The 19,411-nt window shown below is 33.5% G+C and overlaps 1 protein-coding gene across 4 annotated transcripts in view; it reads right to left on the minus strand.

Moving 5' to 3' along the window:
* The window catches only part of pros (homeobox protein prospero), a 93,481-nt gene that overhangs the window by 22,883 nt on the left and 51,187 nt on the right, over nucleotides 1-19,411 (minus strand). The window contains exons 1-3 of one of the 4 annotated variants that reach the window (XM_023158802.2): nucleotides 2,838-4,813; nucleotides 2,346-2,738; nucleotides 504-779 (exon numbers count right to left, since the gene is read on the minus strand). In XM_023158802.2, coding sequence (XP_023014570.2) covers nucleotides 504-779; nucleotides 2,346-2,738; nucleotides 2,838-4,430 — 2,262 coding nt within the window. In that variant the 5' untranslated portion in view covers nucleotides 4,431-4,813. Of the gene's footprint in view, nucleotides 1-503; nucleotides 780-2,345; nucleotides 4,815-19,411 lie in introns of those variants that run through there. The other 3 variants (XM_023158798.2, XM_023158797.2, XM_023158799.2) reach the window with 3 other exon arrangements.

The following is a 19,411-nucleotide window of genomic DNA, read 5'->3' on the forward strand; positions in this document are numbered from 1 at the left end:
TGAATTTTGCCAAACAAACACGAAATACCTGATCTGCAAGAATATTTTCAGACTCCTAGGAAAATCTAATAGAATTGGCCCATTTCGAAACATTTCTGCATCTTCTAAATTATGTCACCAAACAATTGTTAGACTATCACAGAAATGGCCCAATTGAAGGTCCCTGTCTGATACATCCTATGAAGAGACTCTGACTCTCAGAAGACAATTCGTACTTCCTTTATTTGGAAGAAGATGAAACTGCCGAGCCTGATCCATCGCAAGCCGAATCATGTTTTCAGTGTTTGATACTCTCATATTCTGACGTTGATGATTCGCTCAAATATTTCTTGATCTTATACAAACCATAATTTAGGGTTTGTATAAGATTGACTTTGACTTTCTACCCTTCGAAACCCATACCGTAAAAACTGTCCATATTTGTATACATACTACAGGTTCCAGCTCTCAAACTACAAAAAGGTAGGAGTTGAAAAGCATAATGGTATCACGAAAATACATACATGGTGTGAACTAAGATTTTTGCTAAAATCTTTGCATAAAAAGGATATAGTAGGCTGCATTCCATCGTAAGAAATATCCCCTGAGTTGCAGTCTGAGTTTCTATCACCGTTGTCCATATTCATCGTTCCTGAGGGGCCCCTCATATGCCCGTAGTCCGGGGAGGCCCCATGTTGGGCTGCGGCAAGAAGCGCGGGATGTAGAAGAGTGGGCGGGTGATGAATTGGAGGTGACTCCCTCTCGATCTTGTGGTGCATACGGGGTGGGGAGGAGGAAGCCTGAAAAAATAAAATAATCTATAACTTTTGATTTTAGAAACAAAAAGTTTATTTTTTTTTCTTATTGAAGAAAACTTCCAAATCAAAATATTTTTTTATTATTAAATAGGTTTAACATGTTTTATGGATAAACTCATTCTCCTGACAGAAATCAAAGCGAATGTAATGACTGTATCAAGGATAGATACATTGTATACTTGGAAAATAAATATTTCAAAATGAAATTTCAGATCATTCGCCTCACTCAAAGTTTCTAATAACAACTTTCTCGGCTAATACAGTTATACAAGTTACAAGATCCTACTAGTAGAAACGTTTGGGAAGTGAATGCTTTCATATTTAATTTCGAAAAATTTCCAATTTTATGCAATCTGTTTTCTTCCGTTGAAATTTTTATGGAAAATACTGCGAACCTCTAACATTCACTAAGAAACATTTTCTTGTCGTGATTTAGATTTATATTCCAAATGAGAACAAGGCATTATGAATCGATGTTTCAATAATATTAAAAATTATTATGCATAAAAATCACAGTTGAATTATTGGTTTCACTAAATCCACTATACAAGAAATGTATCTTGATGTCATAAAAATTGTTTGAGAAATTCAACAGGAATGCCAAATGACACATGAAAATAATTTGGGGATTCATACAAAAAAATCCCGTTTTTTAGGAGACAAACAATTTTACATTCAAATCTGATAGTGAATGAATGTATACTGATAAACACTCAAAGTGTGAAATTGTATATTTAAAATACTTTAAATAGTAATTATCTAATAATGATCACATCATGTGTTACCCCAATTTCTGTTATTGGTTGTTGAATGAAAATCCATGATAAATGTTATCAAAGAGGTTTGAAGTAAATACACAAAATGATTTATAAAAATTGGGAATTTAGGGAAAAAATTGAGCTAATAGTAAGTTTGTAGGTCATGATATGTACTCTGGAAAAATTAATGGGAAAAATGTAAAAATCGTGAATAGTTGAAACTCTGAATTGTAGTTTATTTGGTTACCATCAGTTTAACGACAAAAACTACCCCTTCTTCGATTCATTAGCGGCATATTATAATGGAGCTAATGGAAAAACACTACCTACAACTATTCATTTCCTGTCGTATGCATTTCTTGAGTAAATGTTAGTTCTATTCCATAAAAAAATAGACATTGTTATTTTTTCAATTCGAAATATTTTGCATTATTGTTTTCTCACTTTGCGGGAATCTAGATTATTTTTTTAAATTAAAATTATAAATTGCAGCAACAACATTAAAATTCAAATATATATACACGTATCTCTTATACAAGTATATTTGGCCATGAAAGCAGATTTCTGAATATTTTTTGTTGAACTGTATCAAATTATATTATTATCTGCCTGTGAGTTAATCATTGGCATTCAATATACTTTAGATATTAGATTTGAAAAATGATAACTGACAGAGAATCTATTCTTCGAAAAAACAGATTTTATATTTTTACTATGTCATTGGTACGTTAAGTCTGTGAATTGATTTTTTTTTCATTTAGTAATAAAATTAAGGTTACAAAAAAGTTACCTGCATTGCCATGTGGTGGCCATGACTTGGTCCGTGGAAGAAGGGGCTGTACGGGGAGAAAACCTGAGATTCATGAAGGCCTGGGTTGGGTATCGCCACCGACGTCGGAAGGGAGACGGGCAACATCGGCGGCGGCTGGTGATATGGGGGAGGCCGTGGTGAAGAACAAGGGTTGGGTTCCATCGCTGCAGGGGACATTCCCATTCCGTCTTGTCCAAGTATCCTGCTAACCGTCCTTGGCGTTATTCTCGTATCCGTTACTTTATGTCTTTTTTTCTTCGGGGCAACTACTAAACTCAAAGCTTCATTCTGTTCCGGGGTTTCCTGTTTTGAAACGCAAAAAGGATGATTCATTCCATAAAGGGGAGCGTTGATACCTGGAGGTTTTGGGGGCTGAAACATTGGAGGTCGAATATGAAGATCTGAAGGTTTTTGCATACTATTCATATTATGAACGGGCATCATGGGTGGACAACCCGCGTTACCATTTACCATTTGATTCTGGTGGCTTGGGTGGTTATGCTGGTTCTGGTGGTTGGGCGGTGGAGGAGGCGCCTGAGGTCGTTCCGCTACTTTGGTCCTTGGTGACTTTCTATCTAAAAGTTGCGAGGCCATCATCAAATCTTTGTTGAGTTGTTCCGCTGCTGCGGTTGCAGCCTCTTGCTGCTTACACCTTTTCTGATGAACGAACCGGTGGAGTATAGAGTCTATCAAGTTTGACAAGGATGCTGTGATTTCACTTTTAAGAGCGTCGGCAAGTCCTTCCAAATCGGTACCGCCAGGAGTCATGTTTCTCATCATGCTCAAACGTTCAGTGATTTGATCGGGCTTGGGTGGAGTCTGTTGCTGAGGTGGTAGTGATTGTTGCGATTCATTGCTCATGGCATTTGTTGCAGCTTCTTTAGCTAACCGAGCTTCTTGTTCCATAAAAAGCTTGTGACTCACACCTAGGTACATTGCAGCTGCACTACTCATATGCTGATGGGGATTGTGTAAAAATCCATTATGAAATGGAGGACCGGGAGGACTAATTTTCAGTTTGCTCACCTCTTGCGCCAGTGTTGGTTGATGCTGTTGCACTGGTGTGGGAGTGCTGCTCGTCACAGGTGAAGGAGGTGCAGATCTCTTACTCTGTTCACTATCACTAGGAATTTCTTCAATTTCCTGACTTTCTTCCGATCCTTGCTCCACTCGCGTCCACAGTTGATTGTATTTTTGTTGCATTTCAGCCAGTTGCTCTTGCATCGACCTTAACTTAGACTTGAGATTATTTTTCTCCACTCGTTTTTGCCTGATCGGCTCTATGTCTTCTTCTTCGTCGTCTACGTATCTTTCTGCATTACTATCGTGTTGTTGCGGTTGGTATAACTTTCGTTTCTTGCAACCATTAACTTGCGGCGGAGCAGGGCTAGACCGCATGCTTGAGACTATGTTTTCAACACGAGCTTTCTTGGCATCTTCTGGCTTTGCTGGACTGGATGGCTCCACTTTTGGCGACGGCAACGATTCAGTTTCCATGCCATTCAGGGCCTCTTCCATAAGTTCAGCTTGCGGCCTGTCATCTACGAGGCCCTCCTTCATTCCCACCGAGGCTTCCATATCGTTACGCTCCGGACTCGTCTTGGGTTCATTGTTGTTGTTGTTCATGATGTGGTCCTGGCCGTTTCGCATGTCGTGTTCGAGAGCAAGAAGCTCGTGCTTACGTCCCTGAAGAATATCCCGCAGCATGTGATGCGCGAGTTGTTCCCCGGAAGGTGGGCTGCCGTCGCACCTGATCACGTTGTCAAACTTGACGTCTTCACCGTCCGTTCCACCGTCGGGCTTTTGCCGCCCCAAGAGCTCGTTCAACATTTTTGCGGGCGCGAACCCCGGTCCGAAAAGACCGAACTGTTGCTGTTGGGTAAAAATGGCGCCGTATAAATTATTACTTCCACCGAGAAATGCCGGTCGCGAACTGAAGTTCGGAATCGAGGAATAAGAATTACGCGGCTCGCCGGCGTCCACACGCTGTCTAGTTCTTTTGGTTTTCTTCAGGAGCTTATCTGTATACAAGCCAAACTCACTCTCCTCCTCCGATGACATCATAAGTTGGAACGTTATTGGTCGAGCAGGTCCCCCTCCAGATTACCGTCCCCACTTTAAGAATAGTCGCCCATGTCAATACCTGAAAGTAGACAGAATGTGAGGGATCGTTACGGCGTCTGCCGAGAAAGAGGGCTCTCCGGCTGGTGGCACCTGCGGTCGCGAAACAACTGTTGATTTGTCAGGAGGCCGCGATCCGCAGTTGCTGCCCAACTCAGCGTCAGTTCGAACTCTTCACGCATATTCGAGGAGCCGTGATCAAGTGTACAAACAATAGAATGATGGATATTGTCAGTTAGTTTTTTTTATATATGATACTCAAAAAGAATTGTAGGTATTCAAATGCATAATTTCACTCGAACAGAACCAAATATGTCCTTCCAATCGCAATTTTCCAAAAAAAGTATATACATTAAGTAATAAATAGTCGTGCTTTAGACTCGGAATATATTTGAATTACTGATATTTCTTCATTTCGAAGTATATGGAAATACATATTTCAGTAGTATATTACCATCTCTCTCTCTCCTGACTACACTAAAATATTATAGTCAAGAAACTGTGTATGCATTCCAGTTAATAAAAAAATATCAGATTTTACACAAAACTGACGTTTTAAAAATTTCAATCACCCTTCAAAACGACTGAAGTGAGTGAAATGATTGAGTGATTCACAAAGTAGTCAACAAGAGCCATTTCGAATTTATTGAGTTTCCCTTCACCAAAAATGATTGAAATGTAATTAAGTAATTACACAGAAAATTTTGCAAATCTAGCCAATAAAAATCCTCTAGAGCTGAGGCGCAGAATTTGAAATATATATGAATACAAATAAAATATTTTACATATGATATTTCCTAAAGGAGTTTCACAAAATTTTTCAATTATAGTTACAGGAATAGATTGAAGTAGTTCTATATTGGACAAAAAGTTTTTTTTTGAGTTGAAGAATCTGATTTATTTTTTCTTGCCGTTCACTATCAATATCAAATTTATGAGTTTCTAGAATCTTATCGACACTTCAACAAAGGAAAAAGTTATTGCTGCATAGCACGCCAGTAAAAAATGTTTTTCGCAATTTTTTTCTCAATCATACTTTTGTAAATTAACAGTAATATCCAAGTTGAATGTTGAAATTCATAAAAAACTTAATGATTTTCAAAATTGATAGCTTCAAAAAAGCCTTCAACCGATAGCCCATTTTTTTAAAAATATCTCATCAAGGATTTTTTGGACTATGATTATTAACGCAAATAATGATTTTCAAGAGAAAATCGTTTCTAAAAAAATATTTTTGCCAGTAAAAAATAATATTGAAGAATTATTTTTTCTAATGTTGATATAAGATACCTACTGAAAATATTTTTTTTCAATTTCCTATTTGTTCATTTGAAAAATAATTTGTTATGAACCAATGCGTCGTAACACATTTTGTCAAAAAGAAAAAAAAATCATAAATAATTTCTCTGTTTGAACTTCTTTCCATATTTTTTATCATTAAAATAGAAATGACAAAAACACTTCAACAAGCCTTTTTTGTTCTCCAAGAAATGAATTGGGGAAAGTTTTTGGAATACTCGCAAAAACAAACCTTTTTTAACTGAATCGTTTATAACTTTTGTTCGCGAAACTTCTAGGCGAAAATTACAAATGCAGTTGACACCTCAATCATAATTTTCGATGGATATCACTCGTGGATTTCATGATGAGAAAAATAATGAGAATAAAATTAAATCCCAGATTTTTTCTGTTACCCTTTGAATCAAGTTCACTTTAGTTCAGTTTTCCTGAATTATATGCTTATCGAAGGTATATATGAAAAAGGTATTTTGTGAGAAAATAATGGATATTTAGCAAATTCATCTGTCTTTGATTAATTGATTAAGGCTTTCGTGTCCAAGTTGTGTTCTATAAGTGTCTGTATTTTTCAAAATAATAATGAAATACATTATAAAACATTACTTTCTATAATAATAATGATAATAATATATTTTTCAAAATAGTGAAATACATTATTAAACATTATTTACCCCATTGAAAATAAGTTCGACAATCTACATAACGTTAGATATACTTTCATGAAAATTTTGAACGACTATTTTACGTTTTAATTAGTTTCTTAATATTGATTTTCATTAAGTATCGGCCAGTTCTTTAAAAAAAATCGAGCTCAATCGGATTCCATTATATGGTCGTTTTTTGGAATTGTTGACTTTCATTCGTTTGGGTGAATTTCTCAACGTTTCGCTGATAAAAATAACTGGTATCTATCAGTCTATGGAACATAATACCTACTCAAAACAAACCTCAATTAACGATCTTGAAAAACGATATAAACACCGTTGGTCTTTCTTTGATAGTTTACCATTTTTCCATATCAAGTCAAGTCCCGTGATGAATTGATCTAACAGTATTGCCAAGTCCAATTGTGCTTATTGTGACACCACAGAATCTATTGAAAACACTTTCACCACTCCAGAACAAAAGTATACTGTAAACTCGACATGCCAGTTAACATCAGCAGATGACTAAAACGGTACTTTTTGGTGTGGGTGCAGTGTTTTCAATAATTTCTCTTGCACACCAGTGGTTCCAATTCTATCAATCAATCTGTTTTTCTGTACCACAAAAAATCCGCTGTCAAAATAAGTTACTAATAGATGAAATTTTCATTTAAGTTTCATCCAAATATCATAAGAAAGAACTATTACAGTAAATCGTCTTTCGCAAACTATCCAAAAGTTAAAATGAATTTTCCGAATGAATATAAGAAATTTATTCGAAAACGAACACAATATTAATTTAATATTACATATTCTTTTTTTATAATTTTTCTTATCAATTACAAACATTTAAGAAGATATTTTTATTAGTGAAGATTCCATACTTTATTTCAAGGCAGAAAACGGCTACAATACTTTTCTTATGAAAATTTATTGACTATGCGAACATGACAGATGGCAAAATATTGTGAGAATTTTATCAGAGTGCACTTTTTACACCATGGCACCGAATTCAGAAGACGCATTTAGTATAAAAGCTTCTCAATACAGTTATTTCGATGAGAATAATCGATCTAAAACAGCATTACGAAGTTTGAAAATGTGATACAAAAATTAATTTCATTTAAAATTCATCTTCATCAATACAGAAATTGAAGTTCTCGCAAACCTAGTCGCGACCTACAGCAAGTTCAAATATCTATTCGAAAAACACATGGAAGTATGCAGATTGAGAGACCTATGTCTTCCATGTTGAAGGCGAAACGCCGAACTACTGAAAACACCAGACGTGGTTCAACCCAGACTTCCTATTAGTTACTTCATACAACAATGATAGATGAATTTGAATTTCTACCTTATATATCGTAATTATTTTCAAATTGAAGTTTCTCATATTATTTTCATTTCCATCTATACTATGAAAAACTAACAAAAAGGTATGTTGGAACTTCTACTTCTTACTTATAAGGTATTCTATATGTATGAAGTTTCTATTGTCCCTTAAAAATTATTTTGGATTCAAATATATATTCTGCCATCATCTATAATTTATACACAAGATGGAGTAGTAGAAAGCCAAAAACTTTTTTTTCCCAAAAAATTCTGAATATAGTTGAAATAATGATGGCATGATGTCACAGAACCATTAAAATAATCAAAAAAGATGCCTGATCGAACTTTTTCCAAAAATATATAAATTCACACGAGAAAGATGTGGAACTCCAAGTAAATTTATAATCGACCCTTACTTTCTTTTCATACACAAGTCCTTGCACCTTGTTACTTATTGCCCTTACCTGCAGAAGGGAAGATATATTGAACGTTAAATGCAGAAGATTCACAAAGAAACAAGTTCTATAGAAGATGTTTCACAAAATTTCTTTGTAATACCTATATGCTGGTGCCTATGCGAGATATCAAATGGGTCGCTGTAATTTTGGTAACTTAAGAGATTCTTGCCCTTAAAGGAAGAAATTGTTCACAAATGCATTTAACGATTTTTTCTGTCTTTGTCACACTCCTGACTTCTATTATTAATTTGTTAGGATTCTCCCTACTTAAGAATCTTCACAGATAAACAAGATTCATACCTTTGAATATGAAGCGACAAACAATTTACCTATACGGAAGACAAATGAAGTAAAAATAATATAACTTCAGTTTTAGAATATATAATTTTCCAACGGTGTATTGGAAACATTTATATAAGTGAGCTGACATACAAAAGTGAACAAATACATTTTCAATATACATATAATAATTGTGTAACTGATCGCTGTATGTACATGAAAGATATTCAAGAAAACTATTGTTGAGAATCTTTATTATCGCAATAGAACCCAATAAAATGATTTTTAGAGTTGTTGACTATTTGTCTTCTTATGCTTCTTACGAATATATTGTATCAAGATTATCTCAATATTTGTCGTTTCATGAATAAAATCGTCATTTGGTGTTTCATGTCAAACAATAGTTGGAAAAAATCCTGTTGAGTCGATTTGGTTATCTATATTGATAGTTTGTGAAACTATTTTCATTTTCTCCTAAAACCAAATCATCTTGACTATATTTTTCTCAAAAGAAATTATTACATAAACTTTTTAAAAATCTTTTCGTTCAGACAACACTGCAAGAAAGTAATGACATATATTCAGATATTAATAAGCAAGGGTACAGGGAACGAAAAGTACGTACTTGAGCAGTCTGGTCTTTTGTTTTTACCCTTTAAGATGCGACGCATTGAATAGGGGAGACGTGAAGCAAATATGCAAGTTACAACCTTCCATGCACACCTCCTGTTCGTAAGATTACTTCTATGCTGATATTTCTGCATGGAAGATATTCATAATGTCTTGCCTTTTTTGAACGATTAAAATTACATGAAATGTAAAATAAATTTTCTAGAAATGTCTAGAATCTAAATATTTTCCAACGTCGAAAGAATAAAACTCTGAATTTTCAGCAGATGAAATTTTGAATAGAGATAAGTATAATCCTGTCTGGAAAATTAAAAAATAACATAAAAAGGGTCCATTGAGAGCAATACAATTTGAATTATGTTTTCGTTCATGACTACATCTGTTTCTCTGAATCATCTCCGACACTTCTAATAATATTTGAAATTAAACACACCGCTTAAAAAACTTACTGATGCAAACTAGTGCATCATTAGTGAAGCGCATTCAATGTAAAATCTGAGAAAACCCTTCATATATGTAACCCTGGTAGCAACAATTGAAAAATTATAAATCTTGAAATGAATGGTTGAATTCTGATTATCATTTTTTAAATATAAAAATGGGTAGTTTCCTAGGCGTCGAATTAGTCATCAAACGAAGTTACAACTCAATATTTATCTTCCTTATTCCGGTGGTTTCTTTCATGAACTTTTTTTACCACTGAAAAAATTCCAGTGGTGAGTTTAAAGTCTGCTTTATTTCCCTCTAACTGAAAATAGCCATGGTATAATTACCGTCCATCTGTAACTTCCAACCGGCCCTTCGCCTGCTTTGTCTAATACTCACCCCCATAACGCACCACCTGATATTTTTTCTTATTCATTAAGAGTATATCACCGGTGGGAATAATTTCTGGGTGATCACATCGCATGACGGACCGGAAATGCTCATACACTCGCGACTTACCGGAAGTTCATCTTGCATAGAGCCATATGCCACCACAGTTACGTCATGAATAGTGAGAGATAACCTCTGACTTCTAATTGATAAAATTATAGGTGTATCACCTGTTTTCATATACGTGTAATAGGATTGTTGTGCATCGAATTTAATATTTTGTTAAAATATCGAAAAAAAAAAACAATGAGCAGCAAAACAAATGGAACAGATGAATCATTTCGAAATGGTTAGTATTAAGCACGCCAGAAGAAGCTTTTGTATAGTGAAATACGTGTTGCGGGTTTGTAATCTTTCATGTGAAAATTTCACAACAAAGGTTTATTTACAACGTAAGCATATTCTGCTTTTTTGTGACTCAACCAAAAACCGTATCCGTTAACAATCATACCTACTGTTGAGATTCATATTATTATGGTATATGAAAGCATGATCTTCCCTAGACATCCTTTTAGGGGACGACTACAATTTTGAATTTCTCCATGATTCTGGTTTTAGACTTGTGATTTCTGACCCAGGGAAGTTTACACCTGGAGATACTTGCTTATAGCTTCCCCTCTTTTTTTTTAACTCCTCAGTATTTATTTTTTAAATATTAACTGAGACTGTTACATTTTTGTGAGTATATTATTTGGAGCTGTTCCACTTCCTCCTCAGTCCTCCTCAGCAAGCCTCACTTACCTTTTGACTTTATTTAGACTGTTGTCTGATCCGTTTCGGATATTCATTCCACCAGGGAATATTCTCATTCGATTTCTGGTTAACTGTGTGATAGTGCTTGTTCGCAGAAATATCTGTAATAGTAGGTTTGCTGTCAAATCTCTCATTTGGTCGCAGTAAATCTGTATGCATAGATTCCCTATTTTTTTCTTGTAGTTTTTATAAGATATATCTTCGAGGTATGAGACCTTTCCATTTCAAAGTTTTTGTATCGATGATCTGAACAACTTTACATTTCTGAATTACTAGTACCTATTCTAACCACTGTTACTCGTCTACATGAGGAGATACGAGTATACTGCCAACATTTATTTGCCATAAGAAACTGTAATTAATGCTCATCTTTCTCATTGTTGTTGGGGCTCTCCCGGTTTAGTAACATATCATATTCAGTACGCTATATACCCGAAATAAAAAAGGACCCTCTGATCACATCGCATGTGAAACGGACAGGCAGCAATTGAAATTTTTTTCAGATATTTTCTTACTTTCCATATAAAAGTGACAGTTTGTTCAACAACATTTTCCAAATCAACAGACAACTACGATTTTTCCCATTAATTCAGAATGCACTTGTTATGGTTCATTATTTCTTGAAAATCTGCACTTACATAATGTACAATTTGACTCAGAGCCTCTTTAATATTCTTCTTGTACTTTTCATCAATCTTTCTCCAGTTCACTCACCTCATCTACGAAGAACAACCTGTCATGATATTATTTCAACAATTCATAATGAAAGCCTATACTTTCATTGTGAAAAGAAAGCCTCTTACGTAATGAAATTACTAGTACTAACGGGCTACTACTGATAAGTAGTACTCTTTCAATATCATTCAGAACATTTTATATAACACAGTGACGAAAGTCAAAGTCAATACTTCATTCTTCAGTTTCCTAATCATTAATAAATCAACTTAGATTGTCAATTCAAAAGGTATGGCCGAGTGATAGTAACTTTACGGATCAAAATCAATCCTCCACACGAACAAATTCCAGCTACTCATGAAAGAAAAGTTTTTCGTCAAAGGAGAAAATATGTCTTCAATAGGTAGTGTCATTCAAATTGAATAGTTTTGTGGACCTACTAGTGATATTCTACCTTTTGTCGTTGTCCACTGATTTCCCCTGCTTTTCTTTTTGATGACTTTCAATCCCATTTTCTTAGAATATAACTTCAACATCAATTTGACACATTTTATGAGACACACAGTAAAGAACAAATGTCAAGTAGGTGATTTATCTCGGAAACGATATTTTTTATTGTATTGAGGTGTCTTTTTTATTGGGAGTTTTATAATCTGACTCGAGGGATGTGAGTGACTTTTAAAAAGAAATGTCCTAAACATTTTGATGTTTATTATATTCTTGTGGTTATGGCGTGTCGCAATTTTGAATTTACGTTTACTTGCGTGATAAGATTTTTATAGTTAATTCACATCTAAGAGAAAAACACCGTTTTATCGTACCAGATTCTGGTTTACTGGAATATTTTTGAAAAGGATGTTTCATTCAATTGTGTTTTTATATCTTATATTATACTGCTCCTTACTGTATCTCGTGGAGGAGCAGGTGGTTGGCGAAGATCACGATCGAACAACAAATAATGATTTCTATAAATAAGATAACATAATATTCGTACCTGAAAGCTGTCACACTCAGGTATCTATCTACACACCGACGAGGTTCGTGATCAATGAATATTGCCCGAAAATAAAAAAATAGAGAAATAATTTTCGAAATCCTGCTTACTTTCTGTGAATATTGGGCTAATATCAAAATAGATTGATAATTAATGTGCTAGGGCTAATAACATCACATAATCTTTTCAAGTTCAATTTAGGACGGATTATTTTGAGGATGAATTATGAATCCAAAATAACACTTGTGATATACTGTATGCAGTACTGGATTCGCCTGAAGACGCTATTGTAAAGTAAAACGCGTGTTGTGATTTTGTGAACTGTTTAGTGAATATCCCACAATCAAGTGGAATATCATAAGCACTACTAGACATGATTCAAGTGCACCCTCAATGAAATAGTCAGAAGGCTTCTTCGTTGGATAAGTCATAATACTTCCTTTTTATGAGCTCTTGATGACGTGACATAAAACTTTCTGGTCACAAATTATGCTCCTTTGCAGAAGATAGATTTATCAGATTCATGCACCCCGGCTCCGATATATTCTGCAATAATAATTAGGTAAACTCCTGTGTAAAATATAATATTTTATGATTTGTAATTTGTATTATTTCATTTTTGATCGGATTTACCAAAATAGTACTCCCCAAAATATTTAATTCCGAGATGAACTTTGATTTCTTTTATCCCTTGTTGAGCTGGACCCCTTTTGGTTTCATGAAATGATTTCAGTCTCTTGTAAACCGTATATAACTAGCAATTAGCGATACCCCTTGTGTGGTTTGATGTACACTAGCATGCATATTCAATGTTATTGACTTCCATAACAGGTAGGTAATATGATTCGAATTTCTGAAGGTTGATTAAAATGTAAAATATTTGTTACTCTTTCACAATGATAATGAAATTCCATTTTATCAATAATTTTTCAACGGTTGTTTGTAAACAGTTGAAAAAATGAATAATTTTAACTGAAAAAATTGAAGATGGAGGATAATTCAAACGTAGAAATTTTTTGGAAAAAAAAACAATGAGTATGATACATTTATAATCTTATGTAGGTATTTATCATCATGCTTTCATATACCATAATAATATGAATCTTGATAGTAGGTATATGATACACAGTCTATTGAATATTCCATTTACAGATCATAGAGCAGACTCAATTATTTTCAAAAAAATTACGATAGTGAACATTTCATGTGACAATAAACTACTTTGGCGAGCCCACAAATAATATGGTCGGTTTTTCAAAACAAAGATTTGGACGTAGCCTACAGAACAAATAATAATTTGAGACAATTCAATAAAAACAATAAGGACAAAATGTCAGTGTCAGTTGGGTTGGGAGTATATAACTTGACTCGTGGTTCTTGGTGCAACATTTATGTTGGCCAAACTTGGAGAACTTCCTCCCAAAGAATAAAAAAACACAAGCAGTTTTTGAATGTGAAAAGCAATTCAAAGTTTGTAAACTATCATTTGACAATAGGGCACGTGTTCAATCATAATTGCAACGTATCGCATTTGGAAGAGGAAGTGTTGAAACTCAATGAATAGAAATGTATATATTTGATAATCTGGAACTATTACTCAATAATCAAATAGATTTGAATGATTCCTCGATATCAAATTCGTTTTGTAACTATGAATTTGTTAATTAGTTGAGGTAATATGACGTGTCAGATAGTATATGTCCAGTTTAATGAGTTTTTTCCTGAAATCATAGAAATTTATTATGTAGTGTATTTATTAGGTAGTAATTTGTTAACTTCTGCGTACTATTAAAAAAATCTCTAATACATAATACTGTATCTCGAATACATTATGATGTATTTTCATATATCGGTTCCATCACAACCAGATATAACTGAGATTTTTAATGACAGTCAATCTTTTTTAAATTTTTTTCTAATTCAACTTCTTGGATAGAATCATAATATTATAGGCACGACACATGTAAACAAATTACAGGCAATGTTAATACTGGTTATTCATTATTCATATATTTTCAGATAGATAGATAGATCACAGGGATCCCGACGATTTTCCCCACAGGGTATCAAAATCAGATCATTTCAACATTCAATTTGTACTCATATCTTGTATTTAGCAGAATCGCTATTTATTTTCGCCACATTTCTGTTTTCTATTGTAGAAAATTTGTTTGCGTATTCTATTCAAATGGAAAAGTTTCTACAAATCAGGATTTCTTGAATATTCTCTTACATCTGTTAAAATTCCACAAAGATAACTTCATTAACATTGTGTTGAAAAATTCTAGTTGAATGATCTGATTTTCCAGAATGTTGAAACAAACATTAATTTTCAATGTGGATTCATCACTAAACAATATGTTGGTCGACAAGAATTCACGTTCGTCCCACTTTCTAATTTCATCACCACATTCAAACCTGCCATCGGGACAATCTACACATAACTCTTTCTATTCACAATGAATGTTACTTTTTCATACTTCTTTTTTATACTTTTTGCTACTACCTCCAAAAATGATTAGAAAATGTTTTAAAATATATCTCTGTACGTATTGTATTACTTCATTAGGTTATGGACTGCATAGTTCACCTGGGTGCCAAATTCCATTGAATTATGTAAATTACTACAGTAAAATTCAAACACTCTATAGGGCAGTGTATAAATGTCATCGAACGGTATCCTGTCTTTGTCATAGTCTCGTGGTGATTATCGCCTTATTTCATTCCCTTGTTTCCTCATTATACACTTCCTTTACACTGATTTTTCTCAGCAAGGGTTTACTTTGATTTGTTTTGTTCCTTTCACAAGCGAGTTCAGGATATTAAATAATTATTCCAGCCATTATGTTATTAGTGCGTCTTCGGAAGTGCACATTAATGAATATAGGAAAATAAGTATAGTGAAAGAGGTGTATTTCATTCAATAGAGGTCCAGTTGACGATATATTTCATGAATTGAAGATTTCTTTGGCGAATCAACTATCATATATTTATTGATATAGGATGCGTCTTTATTATTGAACTAGGTAAAAACATTTCTTCAACAGTCCCCCCCCCCACTTCAATTCCAACTTGTTGAATATATGAAAAGTGAAATATGATAGCATTAAACTTCCACGTACTTTTCTATCAAAGTATGAAGAAATACTCTTGAAGAATTATGATTGAAAAAACAGAGGAAATATACTTGGATATTATTTGTGGGTGCGTGAAAATTTTCGAATAAATATTCTTCTATTAACCACGGAATAGTAAGTAAAAACACTGAGACATTTGGTAATTGATTTCTGTCGTGCGCGAAATTATAACCTTCTTCTCCTTGAATGAATGAAAGTAACAAAAAAGCAAATCGCTACCCGACGAAGCCGTAATTTGACTAATGTATATTTCACTTAAACAGTAACTTTAGGGCCCTCATCGTTCATATAATTTCCTCCCAAGTCTTAAAAACGTATAATCTAGCAGATTGTCCTTCGTTTGTCATTAATTTCTTATGACGAAAAACGACGTATTTTTCATACTGAAAACCTATTTCTGGATTATCATACGTAATGATTACGGTTTGAGAGTACGGTTTGAGGTTAACTAATTGATCTGGTCAGTTTAAGAAAGATATATTATTCCACGTTCGCCATTTCAGGAAATTTACATTGAAATGGAATGCAATGTGGCATGTATAAATGTGAACCGATATGTTGAAATTTTATAACAGAAAACATTTATTTTCTCCTACGAATTCTATTACTCGAAATAAATTAACATTGAAATGTTATTTTGAACATCACAATTCTTTTAAATTCAGAAACATTGAGTTCAAGTCATTATTAAGAAGATATTAGAGTTGCCCTTGCAATAATTTACAATTTTTCCTTCCATAATTATAGTCATCAAGATATTTCAAATATGTTTCGTGGATGCTGAATCTGAAGCTACGTTAATCAATATTGACAATTGATATGATTTTTGTAGAAAACGGATCTTCGAAAAACAGTATGTCAATGCAAAACCAGTATTTTTAATAACCAAATTGTAGTATTCGAGATACAGGGTCAGTTTCATTAAAAGTAACACTTCATTTCCTGAATGAAACTTGGACAATTGTAAAAAACAGTGCTTCCTTCTTTCCCTACTTCCCGTCACACTTACAAAGTACGCCTGAAATTGCCAGGTCAGAACCGTGACAAAATTTATGAGAAAAAAATTAATTGAATTGTCTTCACATATGAAAAAGTCAATTACCTAGTCACATCCGAAACTTCCCTCTACCTAAAATTGAACTAATACGAAAAACCGGAAGGTTCAGTGACGTCAAGAAGTGTAATTTTTCACCGGAGATCAGCTTATTGATCATTCAGTGCCGGATCAGTTTTTTGAAAATGAACGTTCATAGGTGCATATATTTCAGTTTTCAGTTCTTAACGGAAAAACTGACACAACTGAAAAACATTTGAAATATTTTTTGAAAATTATCAAATAATTATTAACAAACTAATTGAAATTTAACAATTTGATTTGTAACATTTTTGGAATATTTGCTTTCGTGGAAAACATGAAATGAACATTCAGAATAAAATCACCTCCTGCATAATGACTTGCTACTTTGATGAGAAATCGGGAAAATGTGTATAGCAATAATTTTTTTATGAAGATTGGAACTTTATAAGTCAATGGCACCTCAGGAATAAGAGGAGAGCGGTCATGTCGCTAGTTCATGTAGATATCTTTAGTTATTATTTGGAACTTGGAATGTTACTGTTTTTTTTTCCAACACCAAACCGTTATTTTAACACCTCGACACGTGTTTCGATCACCAAGTGATCATCCTTAAGAGAAGAGATGTTTGATCTTCCTCTTGAAGATGATCACTTGGGGACGCGTGTCGAGGTTTTAAAATAACGGTATAGTGTTGAAAAAAAAAACAGTAAAATTTATTACTACACCAAAGGTTCCAAATAGTACATCAAAAGTTCTGAAACCTTCTAGATATCCAACAAGTTATCCAAAATGTTTCGGAAATTGAGAAACCTGTTATTCAAGTATTCTGAGGCAACTGGGATAACAAATAGCATGGTCAGTTCAATTTAGCTATTAAAACTCATATCTAAGAGTTCGTAGCAGATATTTTATATATATAGGAAAATTTATTTTCGAACGTGACCTGTATAACTGCGAACGAATAAACGAATGTTACCTCATTTTTTAGGATCTTTATAAAACAGTAATTTTCAAATTTGCTTTTGCAAATCTGAAAATCATAAAGAATTGCCAAAAACTACAAAATCCCGTTTTGAACAGCCCTCTTTTATATGGTAACCTCTTCAAACTAACATTGTAATCTAACCCTTTCAGATTACAATGAGCTGAGGTAATTTTAGAAGAGCGGAAAGTGTTAGAATTCGCTTCAGAAAATCAAATATTTAGTATACAATGTGTTACAAACCCATCTGAAAAAAAAAATCGTATGATTCCGTATCGAATGGAATACGTTTATATTTTCAAAAAAATTTTTTGAAATAAACAAATAAAATCACTTTACTTCAATGAAATCTAATCTTGCCACTTTAATACGAAAAGTGGCAATCTGACGTTTGAAGAATTAAAATATAATTATCAGTTTCGGAGATTTCGAAATGAAATTTTCTCAACTAAACTCCGGATTCTCGCTCACACCTCTATCTCAAATTCGCCTTATTTAATTGCGTTGTCGTTTCAATAAGCATATCCGGTGTGAATTTTTCGTTTTCATTTAATTCTGTAGCTGATCAAACAAGTTAATTAACCCATTACCTAAATGAAGCGAACTTATGAGAATTTTATTTTTAGTTTTGTTTCACACAGACTTAAATGCTCCTTCCGTTTTCTTTAATTCTAGTTGCGGATAAACATCGTTAGCGACAAGTGTGAATGTATGACGCGAAGTCATTATTTTAACTCGCGTATTATTAGATTGTGATCCTGCTAAGTGGCCTCTCTAGAACTCGTTAAATCTCGGATCTGTTACTGTTCATTTCTTGTCTGAATAATTGAAGTGACACAATGATTAAAACGAATATTTTTTGGAAAAAAAACTTTGGTTTACTATGACTCTGAAACGAACAATAATTTCATAAGAGGTTTACTTTTTGCTTTTCGATATTTGTGTGAAGGTGTATCAGAAGCATAATCATCAACGAAAATTTGAAAATAGAATATCATCCACTATGCACTTCAATAAGTATATGGCTAGCGAACAGAAAAGCATGAGCCTACAATTGAACCACAATGTCCTTAAGAAATAGAAGGGACTCATTTTGAATGTCACTCAAGTACTAATCTAGACACGATGTTAATGCGTTTTAGTATTCATCGAAATGAGTTCTATATAGTGAGTATATCAGGAAGTGGAAATTATGTTTTATATGGTAAATGAAATCTATCAAGACATAAGTATCAAAACTATTTTCCGGGTTTTTTGGCTGTGGCTGACAGACGTTTTGTCTACGACTTAGACATTATCAAATACAATGAGGCAACGGCCATATTGTTCTGGTCGTTATCAAAGCAGAAACATTGAAAATGAAAATTTCTGTAAATCTCAAAAGAACAAATAATGAAGTTACATCTCTCCACATAAAAGTTACTCAGTGAAAAACTGTGCGACTTAAATAAAATAAAATAAAAAATTTTGTAGAAGGTTCAGAGATAAACATAATGATACTGTAGCTGTGTATGTATATCAGTATATTCTTCTGTAAGGATTATAAGACTATTCAGCTTTTATACATATAACAGCATGGAACCAACAAATCAATTTCTAGTTGCATTCTATTTTATCAAGGTATACAATTCTGTAGCTCCAAGAAATTAATTCATTTGCTTTTCCGCCTAGAGTTTACAAATCTACCCTGTCATTGACATCTATCAAAACCTTTCCTCGGTGTTATTTATTTTGAACTAGACATTGTTTTAGTTGTCACAAAAATACTTTCAGAATGGAAGAAATTA

The sequence above is a fragment of the Leptinotarsa decemlineata genome, unplaced genomic scaffold, assembly GCF_025532065.1.
Source record: "Leptinotarsa decemlineata unplaced genomic scaffold, Ldec_3_MD MMD2_tig00003348_RagTag_RagTag, whole genome shotgun sequence".
Taxonomy (NCBI): domain Eukaryota; kingdom Metazoa; phylum Arthropoda; class Insecta; order Coleoptera; family Chrysomelidae; genus Leptinotarsa; species Leptinotarsa decemlineata.